The sequence below is a fragment of the Typopeltis vanoorti genome, chromosome 18 (genome assembly GCF_054136105.1).
Source record: "Typopeltis vanoorti isolate ZY-2024b chromosome 18, IOZ_Tvanoo_1.0, whole genome shotgun sequence".
NCBI classification, from domain to species: domain Eukaryota; kingdom Metazoa; phylum Arthropoda; class Arachnida; order Uropygi; family Thelyphonidae; genus Typopeltis; species Typopeltis vanoorti.
The window spans coordinates 95,304,378-95,329,054 of NC_143566.1; the positions used below are offsets into that span (position 1 = coordinate 95,304,378).

At 36.2% G+C, this 24,677-nt stretch overlaps 1 protein-coding gene across 1 annotated transcript in view; it reads left to right on the plus strand.

Annotated features, from left to right (window-relative positions):
- The window catches only part of LOC150096961 (phosphoenolpyruvate carboxykinase, cytosolic [GTP]-like), a 203,958-nt gene that overhangs the window by 172,490 nt on the left and 6,791 nt on the right, over positions 1 to 24,677 (plus strand). Inside the window, exons 9-10 of the mRNA XM_090408517.1 lie at positions 2,965 to 3,060; positions 10,644 to 10,882. Coding sequence (XP_090264643.1) covers positions 2,965 to 3,060; positions 10,644 to 10,882 — 335 coding nt within the window. The remainder of the gene's footprint in view (positions 1 to 2,964; positions 3,061 to 10,643; positions 10,883 to 24,677) is intronic.

Below are 24,677 nucleotides of genomic sequence, written 5' to 3' on the forward strand. Positions count from 1 at the left end.
AATGAGTTTCAATGATATTTTAGAAATAACTGAAGGGTCAGTTATTTCTAAAATATCATTGAGTAGTGGGTCAGTGAGATAGTGCAGATTTCTTTCATTTTTTGTGAGAATGATTTGCTACCTCACCTAATGGAGGCCTGAGATGACTTTAAAAAGTTTCCTGTTTAATGATTCCCTTTTTTAAGAATTTGATTTATACTGATGTATCTTTATTGCAGATATTTTGAGCATTATGTAAAGAAAAAGATAAGGTATCCATACTAGTAAGAATTGGTAATTCATTTAAAGCAAATGTTGGAATCAAGAAAACTGAAATCAGTGGTCTTTAATTGCAACTACAGAAACAAAGAGTAAAAATTTTGAATTATCTCATTAAACATTATTATACTGATTTTTGGTCTGTATAATAATGAGAATAGGTCTGTATCAGATTGTGATATAACTTGCTTATGGTAAACAAATGATATCAGTAGTATAATGTACTCCCTGCTTGGCTGAGCAGATATCATCTTCACTCACTAACAGACTGTGAGTTGTAATCTGACTGTGGATTACAACTCATATGGATGTGTATGTAAGTCGTTAGGTGATAGATGATTTTTGTTGTCTAGTGAGACTACCACTCTTGCTGGAAGCTGAAGTGACTTAGAAATTTTCCATGTTTGGTCACTAGGGTAGGATTCCCAGGTTATTAACTCTTAGCTTGCCTGCAGTACTAAATGTACTATTGGGTGAATCCTACCCTTTATGAGGGGGGGGGGGATTCACATTATTAATTAAATTAAAAAAAAAAGTGTTGGCAAGGTTATTAATGATCAAAGATGATGGTAATGTAAGTAGAATTATTGGAATTCTGATAGACAGTTAAATTGGCTAAAGGAAATTGCTACATAGTGATTCAACATGGAATTCTATTTACATCAATTTCAGAAAACAGGGGATTGATATGAAATTGATGTGGATAAGAGAGAGACTGATGGATAAACATCAAAGAGTAGAGTATGGAGGGTTAGAATCCAGGAGAAATGAAATAATAACCAGCAGAGTGTCAAAGTCACTGGTTGTTTAATTTCTACATTATTGATGTTGGGAATGATTTGAGAGGAAATGGCTATTTGTTTGCTGATGATGCAAAACTGGGTAGTGCATTACTTTAGTTAATAAAGATGATTTAGAGATTCCGCAAAGATAATTTAAATAAACTGATGGTGTGGTCAAGTTATGTATCTAGACCTGCTCAGCAATTTGCCATCGTTTGGTCTACTTTCCATCTCAGTAATTGAATAGCCAGCATTCTCCCTAACTGAACACTGAGTCTTGGTGGAAGTTTCCTCTCTTAGGACTTCCTTACTCTTTCAGGAGTGTCCCAGAACTCTGTTCTGTCACCTACCTCTCTTAAACATAAATGACGTTCTTTCACTGACCAGCTATCTTATCTATAGTTTTGCTCATGATAGTGTACTTCATTTCTGTTACTTATTTGATAAACCTTGCAGTATTCTAATATCCCAAAAATTTCCATTACTAGTGCCTGAAGCACAGACCTTCCTGATATTCTTAGATGAGGTAAGATTAACCTACTCACCTTCAGTGTTACCATAATGTCATCCAGCCTTTTTTTTTTTTTTTTTTTACATACAGAGATCTTAGTTTACCTTCCTTTACCCTTGATAATACAAAAATCACTAGAAAGGAACATAACCCTTTTCTTGAATTGACATTTATCTTTAGTCATTCCTGGCACCAGTACATCGCTTGCTTCCTCGGCCTTTAAAAAACTTGTTATCCTTTTCCACTCAAAACTGCTTTTCACCCACCTGATTACTAATTCTGTTCAAATCTCATATCCATTGAATCTTAGAATACTGTTCTCATGTTTGGGATGCGAGTAGCAGAACTCCCAAAAATGCTTAATGCTGTGCAGAGGAGGAGGGTTGTCTGGCTGATGATTGATCCCTCTCTTGCTGTATCACTTCAACCACCATCTCATTTGTCTGTTTTACCCTTATTCCTCTTCGGTGGATTAGTCCACAGGTACTTCCATTAGGATTGCTCCACTGAAGTGGCATCCATCATTCCTCCACTTTCCACTAATCCTATTAATAAATAAGCAGTAGCTGCCTAACATCCTTTTACAAACTTTAGACCCACTGAATCTACTTCTTGTGACACCATTATGCAGTTTTTTTTTTTAATTCCCATACTTGAGAGGTTGAGGGACCTATGAGAACATCATTGCCACATCTGGGGTGCAAGTAAGGACTCAGATAAAGAATTGTGAGGATTTATGTATAAATCAAGTAGGATAGAATTGGTGAGAAGTTGACATTTGGATTTCAGTCAGAAAGATTAATTCATTCCAGAACACAATGTGAAATGTTAAACCAGTGTTATTAATTAGACCACTCTGTTCTTCATTTGATAAGAAAATATAATTTTCAGGTTTCATAATTTTCTGAAATGATTAAAATAATTAATATTGTGGAAATATTGTTCTTCAGATCAGGTTTTTTTTTTTTTTTTTTTTAAATGTTTAAGAGGATAAGTATATGATGTATTTTGTCCATGTGAGAGAGACTTGGATTGTATCCAAAAGATAGCATCAGAAGACTTAATCTGTATTGATGCTTAAAAGTCATTTATTTAATTGTCAAATGTGTTAGGTTGTGTTCTAGAATCGGATTAATGATTTTACTCCTTTTCTAGAATATAACCCATCATATCTGATAAAATTTGTTGACCATGCAGATGCCTGGTGTGATCCTAATAAATATCAAAATTTTTTTGTATTCATTTGGATTTCACACAACTTGAGTTTTATCCATCACTTAAATTGTCTTGCAATTCAGGCCTCTCAAAATAGGATGAAGGCCAAATCTTACATTATTAGGTTTTTTTTTTGTTTTTTTTTTTGTTTAAATCAGAAAATTTGACATCACGTGATAATTTTTGGATATTTTATAGGTGTTCCATTAGTATATGAGGCCTTAAATTGGAAACATGGTGTATTCATTGGAGCTGCTATGAGATCTGAAGCTACTGCTGCAGCTGAACATAAAGGTAAGATTTATGTATATTATTTCTGGGAAAACTCCCATTTATAGTAATATTTATTTAGTAAGATTTATAGTAATTTAAAAAAAAAAAGAAAAAAAGTTGCTGATATTCATGACTAACCTCAATTTAGTGTATCTTCTTATAGATCGAAAATAAAGTTTTAGTTTGAAAGTACACTTCTAAGTAATATTAAATTTCTTTTAAATTTATGAATATAAAGGACCTGTATAGCTCAGTAGAAGTGATGTTTGCATCCTCTGTGCTAGACCACCCAAAGAAAGGCTTATGCCCTAGTGCCAACTAAAGGAATTTTTCTCAGCCTTTCTTTGACCGGTTTCCAAGATAGTCGATTTCTGGCACAAACAAACAGGATTTTCTTCTGGCAACTCGGGTTTTTTGTCCCTCAAGAAAATCGACCATAGAACCCATACTATTTCAGACAGTAATATATTATGTCAGAGTTAGAGACTGCAAGATAATGACACATATCATTTGACTCTTCATTGGATGTCACTTATAATTAGTAATAGTCTTGGGCCAGCTGTCTGTTTGGCTACTGGTAGAGATTGAACAACCCACTCAGTCTCCAAAAGTTAGATAGGACTAAAATGGCCTCACATATACTGTCTGTATAAGACTAAAAAGGAAATGAAGATATTTCGATAGAAGAAAAGCTAAATAAATATAAACAAAATTGGATAGAACTTGTAAATTGAATGGCCAACACGTGATATCTTAAATAATTAATAAAATATAAACCAATTGGAAAGAGAAGGCTGGAAGACCTCAAAAGATGCTATTAGATCACTGTTATCAATGTGATATTTATTTTTATCCTACTTAAGACAAGTGATGATCACTTCTAATTTCAAAACCTCTGTATGCTCTTGTATCCTGAACTGGCATGAAGCTTTTCTTATTTCTTGTCTTCTCTCATTGTTCACATTGAACTTATGCAAATCTTTGTGTTGCAACATGGTGTTAGTAATATCTAGTCCATATCCTGTGCAAATATCCAGCAGGTACTTACCATTATTATTAGCCTTGTCCATTTTCACTTTTCTCCAAGTTTCCCAATTTGGAGTTCTGTATGTCTGATAAGATTCATTTCAATGACTTGATCATTAGAGCAGGCAAAGAAATGGAAAAAATGTTGCTCATTTCACTATTTGCTCACATAACTCTGCTTAAACTTCTTGATTGGAAGGGAATTTCATCCTTATGTTTTGGGTTAAATGCTATCACTGCTCCTTCCTTTCCTTGTTCATTATTGTCCAAATATTATATCTTCTACTTATTTAGTGGGATCTCACTGGTTTTTGATTTCTTTATCTCAGTAATGCCAGTTATGCCTACATGGTACTTTTCCAGTTCTTCTGCAAGTTCAATTTCCTTTCTATTAAGATGAAATTGATGACCAGATTGTCCTTGCCCCATTGGAGGCTTAAACATTGAAATGTTTAAGGCACATGTTGTAGGTGATCTTGATGCTTAGGATGTCTGTGCACTGCATGGTTTGTCAGATGAGTTGGATGAATAGAAAGTACTATCATCTTCAAAGCTGTGATTAGTGGTAATTGAGAATAGGTTGTTTATGTACAGGAGAGTAGGTTATAGGATAGATCCCTGAGCTACTCCTGCATTGGTAGTGAGCTCGAAGAGAGGGAACCATCAAACATGACATGCAGTGAACGACTTGAAACGAAGCTGGCAAACCAATTACAGGAGGGCAGCAGGTAGGCCAAAGGATGGCAATATGTTTAGTAGTCCTCAATGCTATACATGGTCAAAAGCTCTGGAAATGTCAAGAGCAACAGCACAAGTTTCTTGGAAACCTCCATAAGCTAAGAGGTTGACTGTAGATCTTGAATGGCAGAAGCCATACTAGTGGACACTGATTAACTAGTGGATCTCTAGGTAGTGGAGAAGTTGACTGTTGATGACTTTCTCCATTATTTTGGAAAGGGCTGATGTGATGGCAAATGGCTGGTAGTTTGACAGTAGATTTTCCATCTCCCTTTTTTTGAATGGGATGGAGATGATGATTGCTTCCATGCATGGGGATAAGTACTAGCTGAGTATAAAAAAAAGTGTAGAGATGACACAGGACAAGTATTAACTCTTTAGCACAATGCTCAAGAACAATTGTGGCAGGATGCCATCATGACCAGAAGACTTTTTAGTGTCTAAGTTATTTAGTAATTTTTTGATGTCTTTTTTTGCTGAAAAAGTACAGAAGCCATAAGTGCTCAAATCTCTGTATGGAGGATGCAGTTTGTCTTGGTTCTAAGTAAGAGTTCGAGGAAAAGAGTGATATTCCAGGAAGCCAGCTTTATCTTCCAGAAACCAGAGGGCACAGTTTCCATTTGAATAGGAAGCAAGTTTTCTGCTGTTGTTTTTATGAAATCAGATTTAGATCTGCTAATGACTGTTTTGCATCCCTTGGAATAAGCTGAGTATGAAGCTAGGATTCTTCATGCAATCCACTTGTAGTAAGCTGGATTTTGGGTAGAATGGGAAATGACGGCCTTCATGCAGTGTGGAAAATTTCTGTGACAATCACAGCAGGCATTAGGGGTGGATGTGTATAGAAGCAATAACCATTCCATGGAAAGGAGGAGTAGAAATTCCAAGGTTGTCCCAGTGAATAGCACCTTTGTAGTTGCAGAAGACTTGAGTTCAGGAGTGGTTGGGGGTGTCATGAGGGAGGTAACTCCTGTGGTGTAACTGGAAGAACTGGTTAAAAAGAGATACAGTATTGGGCAAGCAAAGAGGGTTATCAGGAATTTCATGTAGGTAAATGTACAATTTGCACTAGTCATTGCTTATAGCAAAGATTTCTACCTTTGTTCAGCTTGATAAGTGGTGCTGTAAAAGGGGAGCCAACTGGAATTGCGGATGTTAAGGTCTCCTAGGTAGATGACCTCACCATTTGGATAGCTGATGGTTGAGCTTGATTGAAAGAATGGTAAAGAAATCTGAATGGTTATCAGAGTTTGATGACTGGTAAATGCTGCAAATAAATGTTACTAAATGGGAGCAATTAAACTGAATTAGACAAGGTCAAAAACAGGGGATTCTAAGTGAGTCATTCTCAGGCAAGAGAGATTGTGAAGTGTGTAATTTGGACATCAGCAGCAGCAGTGGATATAGCTGCAATCTGGGTTTCTGTCAAGAGTAAGATGCCTGATCTGGATGATTGTAAATGATAATGAACTCATTTATGTTGGTGTTAATGGATATTAGTAAAGTGGATGTGAAAGTGAGTTGTTAATGTGGTGATTCTGGCATGATTTGTATGTGTGATTATTTTTGAGGGAAATATGTTTTTTTGTTATAGCTTCATTGAGTGTTTGAATGATTTATAAGTTCATTCATGGTTAGATGTAAGGACAGAATGTATGGGACATGCTAGAAAAACAGATCCTGGAGCACAGTCCTCTTCTATCAAATCTCAGTCAGTTAAAGGACTGTCTAGTGAATGCCTGGTATGTCATAGACATATATGCAATTCAGCAGCTTTGAATTTATGCCAAACTGCATATGTGCTGTTATTCTGAATAAAGGAGGTTCAGCATGGTATTAAATAAAAGTTTCTAATTCAGTGGCCAGTATGTGTATAATCTGTAAGTTGAAGGATGTGAGGTGGGAGTAGGAAAGAACTGTTTTGTTAATATTTTTGCATTATATCCATTGGACTGGAAGGTATAGTGAATAAAGTAGAGTTAAGCTGTGATGGAAACATTGTTGGACCAGAGGTTGGAGGTCCTGTTAACTGGTTTTCGTAACACCATATTCTTGGGATGATGGGAAAGTTTGTGTATGTATCAACTCATGTTGGTAAGTTTTCTTTAAACTGAGATAGAAAGAGTGCATGGGGAAGACATGATTAGACTATCTAGAAAAGGCAGACTATTGTTATTTTCTTTTCTATAGAAACTGGATTCTGGAGTGCTGAACAAACTGGGAAATCTGCAAAAATCTGCCTTGGAGAACACATACATATATACATCTGCATCCACAAATGTGGTCAGTCAGGTCTAGCTGACCATGCCTTGGATATCTTGCACATAATCAAATGGAAAAAACTACTGTGCTTCATCAGAAAATAAACTTGAACTTTTTTTTTTTTTTTTTTTAGAATCAACAAGTTTAAAAAAAAAAAGCCTAATCTATGTATCAAACCCAACTGCTGTGTTAAACTTCACAAGATTTGAGAAACATTAATTCTTAGACCTTTCATTTAACAATGAAGGCTAGGCACCAGCAGTGTCCACAGAAGACTTTAGGCTTCTAGCCTAAGATGTTTATTAGCCAAGTGTAAGCAAACAAAGTTTGTACCTGAACAATTTTCAGCACTGGGACAACTTGTACGTAGAAGCTAGTGACTTCGCATCACTTGCCTTGGTATTCCATAATGCAAAGCACATATCCTTGCAGACATGTATAATGCTATGCATTATGGGAAGGGTCACTACCCAGACTGGTTTTGACCTTTATTGAAATCTCATCTCATCTCATTGAATGGAGTGGAGTGGGATGCTTCGTGGCCAGTGATAATTTTCTGGGTAGATGAGGCTCATTTTCACCTGAACGCAGCTGTGAATACCCACAATTGCCAGGTATGGACTATGCAAAATCCACATGCAATCCAACAAATTTCTTTCCATTCATTCAAAGTTACTGTCTGGTGCAAGTTTACAGATTCGTTTATCATTGCCTTAAAAGACAGAAATATAAGATCTAAACAGATAACAGATTAATTTGGACAAAAATTGTTGAGCAAGTTAGTAATATAAATTAAAGATGCCAATAAAGTATATTCTGGGTTTAATCAAAGCTTTATCCAAGTGTAAGCAAACAAAGTTTGCATGTAGTCACTTCACAACTGGGCTACTCGTATATGGAGGGTAATGACTTAACATCAATTGCCTTAGTATTCTATAATGCAATGTGCATATCCTTACAGACATGTATAATGCCATGCATCATTGGAAGGGCCACCAGCCAGACCAGTTTCGATCTTTATTGAGGTCTCACCAGTGTGAGCCAGACCAGTTTCGATCTTTATTGAGGTCTCATCAGTGTGAGCCAGACCCAGAACTGATACCAAGCTTGAAGTAATACAGAAGTCATATTTCCATATACAAATAGCTAAAAGGTGTCATACTTGAAGTAATACAGAAGTCATATTTCCATATACAAATAGCTAAAAGGTGTCACACCTTATTACTAAAATACTCTAGATTAGAGATAGATGTTGAAAATTTTTCCGCTTGGTTATACTATAAATTAAAGATGTCAAGAAATTTATATTCTTGGTTTAATGCTTAACCAAGTGTAAGCAAACAAAGTTTAGTGCAACTTTTTCATGTATTACCATCATAATTATCCTGAGAGTACTCCTGTATCCCTGAAAGCACATATCAGGAATTTAATGGTGATGATGATATACACATGATGCAGAAGGATACACATCAAAAGGAAGTTTGTTTTGCATTATGAGATACTGAGGCAATTGATGTGAAGTCAACATGCTTCTATATACAAGAAGCCTAGTCATGAAGATACTTCACACACAAACTTTATTCCACATAGATAAAGGAATAAACAAGAATATAATTTCTTACTAAGTATAATTTCCTTTGTAACAAGTAAAAAATTTTCTACTTATTGTATCCTCGAAATACAAAGAATGACAGTTCTTACACATTAAAGTAATTTCTTATATTCCACTCTCTTAAAGACAGGAAATAATAATTGTTTTAATTTCTTTAATTAAAAAAGAAACAAAAAAAATCCTGTAAGTACTTTGAAAATTACTTTTAACAGACGATATCTATGTAACGAGGGTGTGTTGAAAAGTTGTGATAATAACCATGCAGGAATTGAGATAGAACCATGTAACTTACACATTATTCTACATATGCCCCACAAAATGTTATACACTTGTTACAATGCTGCTGCATCATTTGCAATCCTCTGAGAAAAAAGTCTTTTTCTTGCTGCACAAACCAGTCCTCAGCTGCAGATATGACTTCATCATCTGTGGTAAATGTGGTTTTGTTCCTTTCAAGTGTTTCTTTAAATTTGGGAATAGGAAATATTGTAATGTTGTATTGTTTCTCAGCTTACCCTGCCTTACCTTCTGAGCAGTTTAAAACTACTAGAATGCTAAGAATTTGATCTGCTGCGCTCTCTGTACATCTTTTCAAAGGGCTCAAAAGTGTATGTATTTTGAACACACCTGGGGTATTAACGCGAATATGATGCAATGTTTACCCATTGAAAAGTGAAACATTAGTATATTGTGTTTACGTTTAGGAATCATGCAAAGCCTGGAAACAATTAGAGGAGTCTTTAGCGGGAATAAATGCAAAAATATAATGTCGGCGATATTGCTATTTTGTGGGCGAGCACAGCACACCCAGAATATTCGCCCCTGATAATTTTGATCACTCTGTGTGTGTGTGTGTGTGTGTGTGTGTGTGTGTGTACACACACACACACACACACACACACACACACACAGAGTGATTGAAATTAAATTGTGCATCATGCAGAAGCAAAATGCCAGCCTGGCTGGCTGAGCAGTTAGCGTGTCTGCTCTCCAATCAAGAGTCTCCTTACCCCCTGACACCTACGGCACCCATCCCCTGAGTTCCGGACTGGTAGGCCGGTCCTCCTTGAATTCTGATGACTCGAATTTTGAAAACTCAAAGGGGGGAGGGTTTCGTCCTTCTGGTGCCTACGGCATTCAACCCCCCGAGTTCCGGACTGGTAGGCTGGTTCTCCTTGAATTCTGATGACTCGAATTTTGAAAACTCGAGGGGGGGGGGCTCCGTCCTCCTCCTGGTGCCTATGGTGCCAAACCCCCCCTGAGTTTCGGACTAGTAGGCTGGTTCTCCTTGAATTCTGATGACTCGAATTTTGAAAACTCGAAAGGGGTCCCCCCCCGGTGCCTGCAGTGCCCAACCCCTGAGTTCCGGACTGGTAGGCCAGTTCTCCTTGAATTCTGATGACTCGAATTTTGAAAACTCGAAAGGGGTCTCCCCCCGGTGCCTGCAGTGCCCAACCCCTGAGTTCCGGACTGGTAGGCCAGTTCTCCTTGAATTCTGATGACTCGACACTCAGGCTAGCCCCTGAGTTTCAAAACGTTTCAAATAACTTGACAAAAAATGTGACATGAAAATGTTACAAAAAAGCTTATCATTTTATATTATAGAGTAGATATATATTTTTACAAAATTATTTTATTTTCTTTCTTTATTTATTTTTAATGAAACCAGCTGGTTAGTTAAAAGTAGACCATGTTTGTATATGAATTTAGTGCGACTTTTTGTGTTCATTCTGAATTTAGCAGTGTGTAAATTGAAAATTATAAGAATAAAGTAAATGTTATTTACTTATCATTTAAAAGATAACATTTTTTATGCATTTAGATTTTTTGTTCTTCATTTAAAAATGCGTACTCTTTATTGAGCCTGTTCATCATATTCATGATAAATTATAATTCAATTTACATGCAGTTTATTTCTTTTAAAGTGAACATGGGACCTTTTTAATTGTAATTCTTTCAATTTTAGGCAAAATGATAATGCATGATCCATTTGCCATGCGACCCTTCTTCGGTTACAATTTTGGACACTACTTAAATCACTGGCTCAGTTTTGAGAAAAGACCTAGCCTTAAATTGCCTCGTATCTTTCATGTCAATTGGTTCCGCAAAAGTGATGATGGAAAGTTCTTATGGCCTGGTTTTGGTGAAAATAGCAGAGTTCTAGACTGGATATGTCGACGGGTTAATGGAGACGATGTTGCTGAGGTAGTGAAGCTGAAAAAAATCTTCAATAAATATGAATTCTGTTATTTTATATACTAATGAGTAATTAATGTTTATTCAGCTCATATAAGTACAGAGTTAAACTTAAGGACAAGAAAATCACCATATTATGAATTTCATTATGCCTAGTTCTGTTATTGTCACAAATATTTTATTATTCAAATTTTTCGAAAATGAAAAATATTTGTTTTAGCTTGTGAAATTCAAAGAATTCCTTCTAGAATATTTGAGAATGCATGCCATTAGGTGTTCTATTTCAGATATTCCAATTTGATTTGCTTAATTAAGTATTTCTGTTTGCATTTTTTGCAGTCCCCCCCCCCCTGCACCATCACCAACTGCTTTACATTTTCTGTAATGATTTAAACATTCAACTGTGTTATAATAAATGTTGGACCTCCCTGTTTTAGAATGAAACATATTACTGATAGATACATTCAGTCACCATCCTAGAACTGATTTTACACCTATATATTAATCTGTATATTGCTGGCCTGGTCGGCCGAGTGGTTAGCTTATCCACTCTCCAACTAACAGCCCACAGGTTCAAATTCTATCACAATCATGGATGTTTGTGATTGTCATCACATGGGTGATGAATATAATCACCTGGTGTGAGACCACCACTCTGCTTATTGGAGGCCTGAATTAGCTGGAAAAAAGTTTCACATTTGGTCTATCTAGAGCAAGGTTTCTGGACTAGGTAAAAAAAAACGAATAGAAATACAAAAAATATATAATCAATAAAATAGAAAAAAAATTCTTAGCCCATCCACAGCACAGATGTACTTATAGGTTTACAAATAAACCTTTCTTGGATGGGAGCTACATAAAAATCAATCATTTCTTCTTATGACTCCTTTTGTAATACCTGGAAGGATGATTATCAGTGGGTATGCAACATTTCTAGATAATTCAGTACTTCCTGCATCTTGTCAGTTTGATAGAACAGAACCCTTATTTCTTTAGACAGCAACAATGCACCATGTCATATTAAAGATGCTCTTGAAATGTAGTTTTGAGGAAAATGATCGGAAAAACTTCCCTGAACTATTGAAGTTTCTAATATCAACCAACAGAAAACTTTTGGGACAAACTGGAATGTTGGATGCATGTCATATACCATTACTGTGTAAGACAGTGATAATGGACAGGTGGGCATGTTAAAGAGAAAAATTCAAAATACCTGATTCATACTATCATTATTACCATAACTAGTGAAGAATATGCCTAGAAGATTGAAAGGATTCAGGTTGACAAAGAGCTCTAGGCATGTGTAATTTAGATTTCTCTGAAACATCTTGCATTTCTATACTTATTGCTATATAGTGTATATTTATACAAAATTTAGAAATTATATTTTTTAGTGTTTTTTATAAAATAGCAGGTTTGGAGGAGTGATGTCATATTTTTGTCTAATACACCTCTGAATCAAAAAATTTGAATAATCAAAGAAAATGTGTTGAATGATTTGCAATTCTAATTTATTGCATAGAAAATAATTATTACCAAATATGAATTAGCATAATATAAATCTGTGTACTTCGTAGATTATATGACCATGTAAACACATAAAAATGTAATATAAATTATAAGAAAACTGTTATTTCACTTAAAAAAATTAGAATAATTTTTAACATGGTTCAGAATATTAGAATATTCCAAATTTTTCCGATTGGTTTTGGGGAAAGCATAGAAAGAGCATATATTCCGATATGTCACTTCCGAGCAACACATATCGGAAGCTAAGAAGTTTCATATGGTGTCTCTACACAAAGAAGGCCAAACTCAACAGTTTACAGCTAGGGAATTGAAATGTTCAAAGCAAGTGTGAGTAGAGTATTGAGACTGTTTCTAATAATCAAAGTTTTCAAAATAATCGCTGCTATACCAGTCAAAAGGTAATAACTACATCAAGATATGAGAGGAGATTGAAAAATATTGTGAAGAAAAACCACTTCTGAAGTGTATTTTCACAGGAGATGGAAAGAATTGAGTGTGAATGTGTCTAAATCTATGATGTTGAGACGACTTCACAAATTGGGTTTTAAATCATATGTGCCTAAGACGAAACTGTTTATGACTTCCAAGCAAAAGTCAGCTAGAGTGTGACGGTGTAAGCAAGGACTATTGTGGGGATCAGGAGGACTGGAACAAGGTATTTTTTAAGCATTGAAAGTGTGTTTTGTGTGTTCTATGGTCATCGAGGGATATGTGTTTGGCATTTTAAACAGGAATCGTTTGGTGAACATTTGCAACTTCTGTCATGGTATGGGCAGTATGACCACAGAGGGTCCAGGTAGACAGTGTATTGTGTACGAATATTAGAATATTCGTAGACTCAATTCCAAAGTGTACTAAGAAATTCTTGAGCACTTTATGTTACTGGCATCAGAAGATTAATGTGATGGAGATTTCCTTTTTCAGTAAGATTTAACTTGTCACACTTCCAAGACCACTGCTAAATGGTTCAAAGAAAGGCAAATCAATGTAATTCCTTACGCGTGGATAGGCTTATGTGTTCGTCAGACATGTTGTAATAGGTTTCACGGTATAAAACGAACACAGATGGTTAAGAAAATAACTATTTATTAACTTAAAAGCTAATATTTCGCTGGTATTATATCCAGCATCTTCAGAGCACACACAGAGTTTGTTACAAAGGCAAGACAACCACAATCCGGTGTAACAGTGGGGACTGTATAAGTGATTGCAGCGTGCAACACAAGACTAAAGTCCTAATATGGCGCCATCTAGGTTAAAAAAAAAAAAAAATTCAAAGTTTTGAAATAGTAGTCCAAATGATAAAAAATAAAAGTAATAAATATTAATTTGGTCTTAGGATGACTGTCTCCCAAATCTTTGGTAGATTTAAATTAAATCCCAAAGATTTGGGAGACAGTCATCCTAAGACCAAATTAATATTTATTACTTTTATTTTTTATCATTTGGACTACTATTTCAAAACTTTGAATTTTTTTTTTTAACCTAGATGGCGCCATATTAGAACTTTAGTCTTGTGTTGCACACTGCAATCACTTATACTGTCCCCACTGTCACACCGGATTGTGGTTGTCTTGCCTTTGTAACAAACTTTGTGTTGTGTGCTCTGAAGATGCTGGATATAATACCAGCGAAATATTAGCTTTTAAGTTAATAAATAGTTATTTTCTTAACCATCTGTGTTCTTTTTATACCGTGAAACCTATTACAACAATGTAATTCCTTGGCTGGCAAACTCATTAGATTTATACCCCATTGAGAATTTGTGGGAAATTATGAAGAGACGTCTTCAAGAAGTTGCCCCAAGAGACAAAAATGAACTTGTTTCTAGTCTGCAGACAATATGGGCATGTTTTGATAAAAATAGATTGTGAACCGCTAGTAAATAATATGCCCAACCATTTACAAATGGTCATAAAAGCTAAGGGTGATGCAACAAAGTACTAATTATCATGTTTCCCTTTGGCTGTAATTTTTATGCATTTATTTTCACATTATTCTAATATTTTGAACCATGTTAAAAATTATTCTAATTTTGTTTTCAAAAAAGGTTTTCTTATAATTTATATTCCATTTTTATGTGTTTACATGGTTATATAATCTACAAAGTATGTAGATTTAGATGATACTAATTCATATTTGGTAATAATTATTTTCTATGCAATAAATTAGAATTGCAAATCATTCAACACATTTTCTTTTGATTATTCTAATTTTTTGATTTGGAGGTGTATGATCATGCCTCATATTGTACAGGTGTCACTCACTATAGCAAACTCATAGGGATCATAGGAATAGCTTGCTATAGCAGATTGATTGCTATACTGAATTTCCTTTATCTAAAGGGCATTAGTTGGAACTTTTTCAGTTATTTAATACACTGAGTGAAATTGTTAGTAATGTTTACTGTAGTGAGCCTCAACTTAATATACATAAATTAGTAAATGTTCATAATAAAATAATTCGACAATTTCCATTCCTACAACTTTTTCACTCATTTTGATTTTTTGAAATATTATTTTGGATTAAATGTTTTTCATTCTTTGGACTATCTATTCACTTCCCTACAATTTCTGAGAACTCTCATCAGAAAAATGTAGTCTCTAGTCTTTGATCAATGATTTTGTTTTTAATCCAGTTCTCAGATCCATAAGCTAAAATTAGTTTCATGTTATCTTGTTTACAGGTAGTTTATTATTTGTCAAATTTGCTGTTATTCCATATAAATTTATTCAGTTGACTCCCTCCCATACTATAAGATGGTAGTCTGGAGAGGAAGGAAAAACCCCAGAGAGGAAGCTGGCATTCCATTTACAGAGCAAAGGAGGAATACCATCAGATGATACTTTGGTACAGGAGGCCACCTTGCCATAATGGCTTGAAAATATCAAGAGCAACCACTTGCGTTTCTCCAAACTTCTCCATGGCCTGCATTCAAAGGTAAGATAGGCTAGGAGATCTGCTGTGGAACAAAAATGCCCCAGAATCCATGTTGATGATCACTAAATAGTTGGTGAGTCTCCAATTAGTGAAGCAGTTGGCTTTTAATGACCTTTTCCATTATTTTGGAGAATACTGAGGTCAGAGCAACAGGGCAATAGTTGGAAGGTGTTGACTTTTATCTCCCTTTTTAAGATCACTAGATAACAGCATGCTTCCAAGCTGTCAGATGAATATTGGATGAGTATAACACCTTGAAAATATGATATAAGATAAGAGTGAGTTCTCAGACACAAGTCTTTAGTATAACTGAAAAAATACCATCAGGACTAGGAGACTTATTAGTATCAAGGCTACTAAGTATTTTTCTAATGTTATTTTGGCAAAATTTCACGGTAAGTATACTGTGGATAGTTTGCAGAATAGTAGGAGGAGATCTATCTTAGTCATCTAAACCAAAGTTGGGAGAGAAAACTGATGCCAAGAGGTGCCATTGTACCATTAGGATACAAGAGAAGTGGAAACATCATCATCAAATTCCTGCCATGTACCCTCAAGGGGTGTACAGGATATGATAGTACTACATGAAAAAAATTACATCATTATTAATTTCCTATCTACAATTTTCCTCCAAATCAGTCTGTTACTTGTCAAGACTCCAACATTATCAGATCTTATATTTCTATCATCTAAAGCATTTTGTACCGTATCAATCCACCTATATCTTGGTCTTCCTCTGGGTCGTTTTGCTGCCAACCTGGCAGAGAACACTTGTTTTGCTAATCTTTCCTCGCCCATTCTGTTTAAGTGACCATACCACCTAAGATTAGCTCTGCTGACGCATTCCTGGATGCTGACAATGTCAAGTTCTTTCCTAATATCTTCGTTTTTAATATGATATTGCCATTGATGCCATCTGTTCATGCCTATAATCTTTCTCAGGACTCTCATATCTGTGGTCTCTAGTCTTTGGTCAAGTGTTTTACTTCAGACCCAGCTCTCAGATCCATAAGTTAAAACTGGTTTGAACACTGTCTTGTACACAGCTAATTTAGTGTTCCGACTGATTTCTCTCTTATTCCATATGAATTTATTCAATTGACTTCCCACCATACCAGCTTTGGTGATTCTGTTGTCTATTTCTATATTTAATTTACCATCTTCAGTAAAAATCGTGCCTAAATAGCTGAAATGTTTTACTTGTTCCACAGGTTCTCCATTCACAACACAGTTGACATTTTCAATGATTCTGCCTATTTTCATTGTCTTTGTCTTTTTTTTTGCTGACCTTCATACCATATCTATTACAACAGTTATTCAATTTAGTCAGAGAATCTTGCAGACTTGTAGCAGATTTATTTAGAAGTATAACATCATCTGCATAAAGCAAAGAGCTGACATTAACATCTCCAATTTTGATATCATGTTTAATACCACTTTCCTTCATAATGTGATCCATATAGATAATGAATAACAGAGGGGATAATGTACATCCTTGTCTCACACCAGATTTAACATTAAACCATCTTCCTGTACTTCCTTCAATTCTAACTGCTGACTTACAACTCAAATAAAGACTAAGTATTGCTTGATATAATGCCCCATTGACACCATATAACTGAAGCGTATTGAATAGCTTCTCTCTTGGCACCTTGTCATATGCCTTTTCCAGATCGACAAAACTTAAATACAGATCTTTGTTATATTCCCATGCTTTCTCGACTATTTGTCGTAAAGTGAAGATCTGATCCTGACAGCCTCTATTTGGCCTGAATCCAGCTTGTTCTTCACCAAGCTTTTCTTCCACAATTCTTCTCAACCGTTTCTCAAGTATACTTGCATAGATCTTGCCAGGAACACTCAGTAGGGAAATACCTCTGTAATTTTCACATGCAGTTTTATTTCCCTTTTTATATATGGGTACTATGAGAGCTCTACTCCAATCATCGGGAATTCGTCCCTCTGTCCAGGCTTTCTGAACTATGCAGTGCAGCCACTGTAAGACTCTTATACCACCATACTTCAGCATTTTTGGTCGAATATCTTCTACTCCTGCTGCCTTTCCACATTTCAAGCCTTTGATGGCTTTTTCTACTTCTAGTATGGATATGTATTCCTGACTGCATGCCTGGTCAGTGTTTTTTACCACTGTGCTATCATCACTGCTTGTTTCATTTAGCAGTTTTTCAAAGTAATTACTCCATACTTCAAGGATATATTTTTCTTCCGTTTTCATGTCACCTTTATCATCTCTAATTCCTTTTACAGCACTCTTTCCTCCATTCTTAAGCTTCTTCAACAACCTCCAGAATATTTTGCCACCTTCTTGATATTTATTTTCTATATTCTTGCCAAAGTCCTCCCATGACTTTTGTTTAGCTAGTTTTACACAGTGTTTAGCATTCTTGCATTTGTCTCTATATTCTCTAAGAGCACAAGCTGACTTATTTGACAGGAACTTTTGGTATGCTTTCTTCTTTTCCTTCACTGCCTCTTTAACTTCCTGTGTCCACCAGGGAGTTCTGATTTTTTTATCCTTACAGATAACCTCACCACATGCCTCTCTAGCAGAATCAATCAATGTTTTCTTCAGAGTTTGCCACTGAATCTCCAAGGTTCGATTCCTGTTCTCAAACTCTTTCATTTTTTCTTCAATAATCTTTGTGTATTTTAGCCTATAGTTCACATCTGAGAGCTGCTCGACTTTTATTCGCTTTAAAACTTTCTTACATGTTATTCTTTTCAATATGAAATTCAATTTTATCAAGTGGAAACATGGAAGGACAAAAGTTGCACCCCACAGAACTAGAGGGCTCAACTGCCATTTGGACAAATTATTCATTTCAGATGTGTATATTCTTCAACATTCATAACCAATGTGGTGTTGTATTTGTCTGCTTTTGTAACTGTGATGCTGCTACTGTTGCAGTGTAATTCCTGGAGAGTTGTAAATTCCATTTTGGAAATATTTCTGGCTGGCCATTTTTCTCTAAGTAATATAGCTGCCAGATTAGATCTGTTGAGTCTTCTGGTAATCTTCCTATCCTTTTTTCCTGCTTTTTTGTAGGAAAAAAGGATAGGAAGATTATAAGGTTAAGGAAAAATTAAACCTTTCAATAATATATTTAATTCTGCATGTGTCATGGTCTGTGAAGAAATTGAATTTCCTCTTTAAAGTCTGTTTACCTTGTTCCACAATGTAGAGAGACTGTCAAACAAAGTTTCTGCAGAAAGTATATAAATGTCACAAAATGTAGTGTGAACATGCTCAATTCAGATTTGGATAATTCATTTCAGGTTTCAGAAAAGCATTATTTTTAAGGCCTATTCCCTATGTTGGTAGAATCTGTATGTTTTTTTTTTTTAGAATGGAACTTGTGTTTAAGCCTTAAAGTTAGGAAAATGCCATTTCATTTTATCTCATAAGATGGTCCTGCAACTTATGAGAAAAGTGAGTCTGATGATAAACTTTTCATTTGATATGTTAACTTACATAAGAAGGATTCCTTGTATACATTTAACAAGCTTCGAAATCTTCTGTGGTTATATTGTACAGTTCTCAACATAGTATAGTCTTAACATGCTCATTTATTCAGTGCACAGTATACCTACCCACATCAGAAGATCCTTCTTGCCACATTTCACTACCACTTGTGCAAGAGATAGGGAATACTTAAAAAAGTATGCTGAGCAACAGAGTATAAAGCATCTCTAGCTTCACCCTATCTGAAAATAAATATAGGTACAAAATGAGCAACAATATTGTGCAACCTCCCCCTTCCCCTTCCCAATGCAGCCACAAATAAGAAAGACAAAGTTGTATTAATCCTTCTTTATATCCAGCATGTAACAGACCAAAATTCATACACTTCACCAATGACATAAAAGTGGCCTTTGTCTCTGTGTAGTAGCTCAAGATTTTTACACATCTTAAACCATCTCATCCACCCTTAAGAAAACTAAGGGTTTATAAAATATGCTGTTCATACAACATATTATTATGATTATGATTCAGGCCTCCATGGGTCACAAGACTCATTGTGGTAGGCCCCACCCTAGAAAACACAGTATCATACTACTCCTTAAATTCATTGATCATTTGTGTTTCTACCACTCTATTATTATTATTACGGGCAACTCCAAGGAGTCCTTAGACTCATTGAGGGAGGCCCTAAACATCATGTCATGAACTTTTCAGCATTCATACAGTATCTATCATACTTTGCTTTGAACTCATTCACAGTCATGGCATCCACAACAGACTCTGGCAGCTTATTCCACTCATTCATCACTCTCCAAGTAAAAAACCTAGTTCTAACATCCTTGCTAACTACACTCTTGCTCCGTTTCCATGGATGGCCCATAGTTCTCCTACCACCACACCTGTTCTGAAAAATTTCCTGAATTAATCTTGTAAAATCCCCCTCAGTAATTTGAATGTCTCAATCATATCACCCCTTTTCCACCTATCAACCAGTTTCTGTAACCCACAGATCTTTAACCTGTTCTTATAAGGTTCATTCCATAGACCAGCTACCATCTTGGTCACTCACCTCTGGATCCTCTCTACCTCCTTCCCTAAACCCAAAATGAATTATTTAAATCTAATTGACGCACAGTAGTCAGAGTCTTATCAAAGCTCGATAAAGAGGAACAATAACTTGCTTGTCTCTGCTTGCCAAAGTATTCTTCTATCTTTGTAAACAAGATTGAAGATCCTCAGAAACATCTATCTAATGATTTGTTTAGTATGATATTATAAATGAATTTTCTTTTTGATTATAATATAAATTATCATTATTTTATAATCACTTTTATGATTAACCTTTTCTTCAGTGAAGCATAATGCTATTAGTGATTTAACATCACATTGCTCATACTATTTTGAATAATTCAATTGTTTGAATTCTACCTTGCAAAAATGTTGTTCAGGCCATTGATGATAGTTTGTTAGTTTCAAACTGAAATATTTATATATTTCAGTATATTTAATAAATAATACTTCTTGTGTTTACATGTAGATTATTTGTGTACTATGGCACAAGTTTCCCTCAAAACTATATCATTTATGTACAAATTAAACAGCAATGGTCCCAGCCTACAAACGAACCAAACTAGTGCAAAAACTAAGTGATGCCACTAGTAGCCGCCAAGGACACCAGTATGCAGACACTGCATAGGAAACTTGCAAGACCCTTGTGGTCAAATCCATGCCTCACAGAACCTTGCATATCTACTTCACCAACTCCACACCATCTGCAGTCCACCAAACCCCCACCTACTCTTTTTAACAGAAACTCAACTTTCACCTTCCCCCAGCACTATTCATCCCAACCTTCCTAACTATACACTATTTAATTCCTTTTGACCCAAGGGTGGCATCTGTGCATATATCTGCTCTGGCATACCCTGCCAGAGAGCACCTAACCTAAAATCGCCCAACTTTGACCTTCTTTGACTGAAGATATCCATCCCCCACTCAGTCAAATTCATCTGCTGTCTCTATTGCTCTCCTAATACCACCAGTCACTCGGAGCTCTTTCATTTCCTCTCCTTAAAAGTTGATTTTCTCCAGTTCCACTTTCCTAACAGCGAAATCATCCTCCTGGGTGATTTCAATGTCCATAACACCAATTGGCTTTCCTCTTCCAGTTATACAGATCCTGCAGGCGGAGATGCTGAAACATTTGCCATCCCTAACGACCTTACACAAATTGTTCAAAAATTGACCAGATAACCCGAACCAGGTTTATGATATCTTTTTGGCAAACTCCCATCGGAGTTTGCCAAAAAGATATCATAAACCTGTTGTCTAAATTAGACACAAAAAAGTCTCCTGGTCCTGATGGCATTCCTCCAATTGTCCTGAAGGTCTGTGCACCAGAACTGACCCCTATTCTATGCCATCTGTACACATACACACACTCTTATTCCGCTGGTATATGCCAAAGCTTGGAAACTGGCCTATATTCAACCCATTCCTAAAAAGGTAACAAATCAACTGCCATCTAACTACCGCCCTATCTCACTCACTTCGGGTCCTACCTAAAGTGATGGAGAAAACCATCAACTTTCAACTCCTAATCTACCTTGAAGGTACCCAGCTATTAAGTGACCACCAGTACAGATCCTATCGAAGCTGTTCAACAGGAGATCTACTCTCATACATCACCCATCGCTGGACAAATGCCATGGAGAAATTCAGCGAATCCCAAGTAGTTGCACTTGATATCTCTAAAGCCTTTGACCGAGTCTGGCACAAAGGCTTATTAAGCAAACTCCCATCATTTGGACTGTATCAGGACTTCTGCAGATGGACAGCCAGCTTCCTGTCTGGACACACTATGTGTGTTGGTAGATGACTCCTTATTCTCTCACCATCCAACTAATGCTGGGGTACCACAGGTTCAGTTCTCTCACTGACCCTCTTCCTTCTATATATATATATCAATGACTTACTTTAGTTAACCTCTAACCCAATACACAGTTTTGCAGATGACAGCACATTACACTCCTCCCTTTCATTTGACAAACTGTACTCCACACAGCTCACTTCAACCAACAGAACATCAGCCACCACTGCCCTTAATTCTGACTTCCAAGCCATCCTCCAATAGGGCTCAGATAACCTCATCAACCTCAATGCTAGTAAAACCCAGTTCTATCTTATTTCTCACAAAAAAGAACCATTTTTCCTCAGCATTGTTTTTGATAACACTCAAATTCCCAGACAAGATGAGATTTCTCTTCTCTGAATTACCCTGACATCAAGCCTCTCCTGGCATAAACATATCACAACCATTGCATCCTCAGCTTCCAAAAAACTAGGTTTTCTCTTTCACTCAAGATGCTACTTCACCTCTAAACAGCTGTTAATATTATACAAATCACAAATCTGCCCAGCTATCAAATACTGCTCTCACATTTGGAGTGGGGCTCCTAAAAGCTCCCTCAAAATGCTTGACTCAATACAGAGGAGAGCAATTAGACTGATAAATGACCCATCTCTCACCAACTCGCTCCCCTCACTTTCACATAGACACTTGGTCTCTGCAATCTGTATATTCTATAAATATTTCCATGGGAAATGTTCATCTGAAACAGCATCAATAATTCCCCCCTCTGTACTAAGCCCATTGGAACACATACAGCTGCCACCCAGCATCTTTTCACAGTACACCTTGAAACCCACAGAACAAATTTCTTTTCCTCCTCCTTCATCCCTGCTACTGCAGTACTGTGGAACAGTCTTTCCCCTGACAAGATGGGAAAGACTGTTCCAGTTTTCTCCCTGACACATATTTCCCAAGGAATACAATATACAGTTTTTAAATCAAATGTAAACAAGTTTCTCCTTTCCTAACCCACCACCCATATACACTACTAACGTACTATAAATTGACCAGCCAACCTCTCGTATATGGGCGTCCAACTTAAAAAAAAAAACCACTGAACCTTGCGGCACAGTACTAGTCATCTGTTTTTGCCTCTATTCTGCCCCTCAATATACCACTTTTTGATATCTGCCCAGCAGCCACCCTCTTATATCCACTTAACCAGTGTCATATCAATCCCCATTTGATCTAATTTGGGTAACAGAGTTCCATGTGGTATTCTGTCAAATGCCTTTGCAAGATCCAGCAAAATCATTATGTAGCCACTTCCTTTATCCAACTCAGCTGTTACTGTAATATAAAAAGTTAGTAAATTACTAAGGAATGACCGACCCCTTCACAAAGCCACGTCAACCCTCATATAGTATCATATTTTTATCTACCCATTACTAAATTCTCTTGTTGACCAATTTTTCTAGTACTTTTACCACATGCCTGAGATACCGATTGGTCTATAATTTGCTACTGCAGTCTTAGAACCACCCTTATGCAAAGAAATTATTTTGCCCACTTTCCACTCTCTTGTATGCCATAATCACCTGCCTTGTAGTTCCACAATTACCCCTTCTTGATAGAATATTCCTTATGTTTTTCAATTTCCCATGTCAAGACTGCATGGTCACTTTCACCAGGTGTAGAAATTCTATTTCCTTCCAGTCTGATGTGATGACTTCACAACTTGTGCAGTGTGGCCCCTGAATATCAGGTCCATCTCCACCACTCCCAGATCTCTCATCTCTTCTATCTCCTTCAAAGTTTCCTCACCAAGTGTATACTTTGCACCCCATCATTGCTCATCACATTTCAAAACCTTACACTTTGCAACATTGAACTGATAGGTCCACTTATCTGCCCATTCATCCATTCTATTCTAGTTCTCCTATAAGCTCACAATATCTACTTGACTCTGCATTGTTCTGCCAAATTTTGCATCATTTGCAAACAGTTGCATATCACCAGTTAAACCCATCTCGATATCATTAATATACAAGTTGAACAATAATGATTCCCCCTAGATTCCTGCAGCACACTGCTATTGACTTTCCTTTTTTGGGAATGCACCCCTCATATACAACTTTCTGATGCATACCTGTCAGCAAGTCACTGATCCAACTCACTAGTCTGTTATCCAATCCCATCCATTTCAATGTATTGAACTACTTGTTATGTAGTAGTCTATCAAAAGGTTTTTCAAAATCTAAGTATACCACAGCATTTCCCTTGTCCAATGCATTCATCACCTTGTTATAGTACCTTAGTTGGTGAAACATGGTATCCCTTTAATAGAGAATACTACTGTTATCAACTCATTTCTGTATCCTAGTTCTCACTAATTTCTCCTTTATTTTAACCACAACTACAGATATACAGATTAGCCTATAATTTTTAGCCACAGCCTTATCACCACCTTTATGCAGTGAAACAGTTTTACCTTTCAACTCTCTTGGGACCTGTGCTGTTGTAAGACTTATTGTGTATGCATGCCAATGCTACTACCGGCTCCCTGGAATATTTCCTTATATACCTCCCTGCTCACTCACAATTAAGCCATCTTCCTCTATTTCCTGTACACTTAAGTTTCTCTTGATTTCATCAACAGTTATAAATTATTCACTGAATACCTCAACTATATGCTCTGTAGCAGTTACTGTTCCACCATCTTCATCCATTAACGTCATCCTACCATAGTCGTTCTTTCGTCTACTTGCCATATTATCTGAGAAACTCTCTAGAGCAGGGCTTCCCAAACTTTTATGGGTCGAGACCCATTTTTTGCAACCTACTCACTTGTAATACATATTTTAAAAGGAAGGAGGGATTGAATAAAAAATATCACTTTACTACTCTTAAATTTTAAACGTCGCAAACATGTTGGCACAAGTTTGTTCCATTGAGCATGTTTTGACCTGTTGGTCTACTCAACTATATTTTTGAGCTGT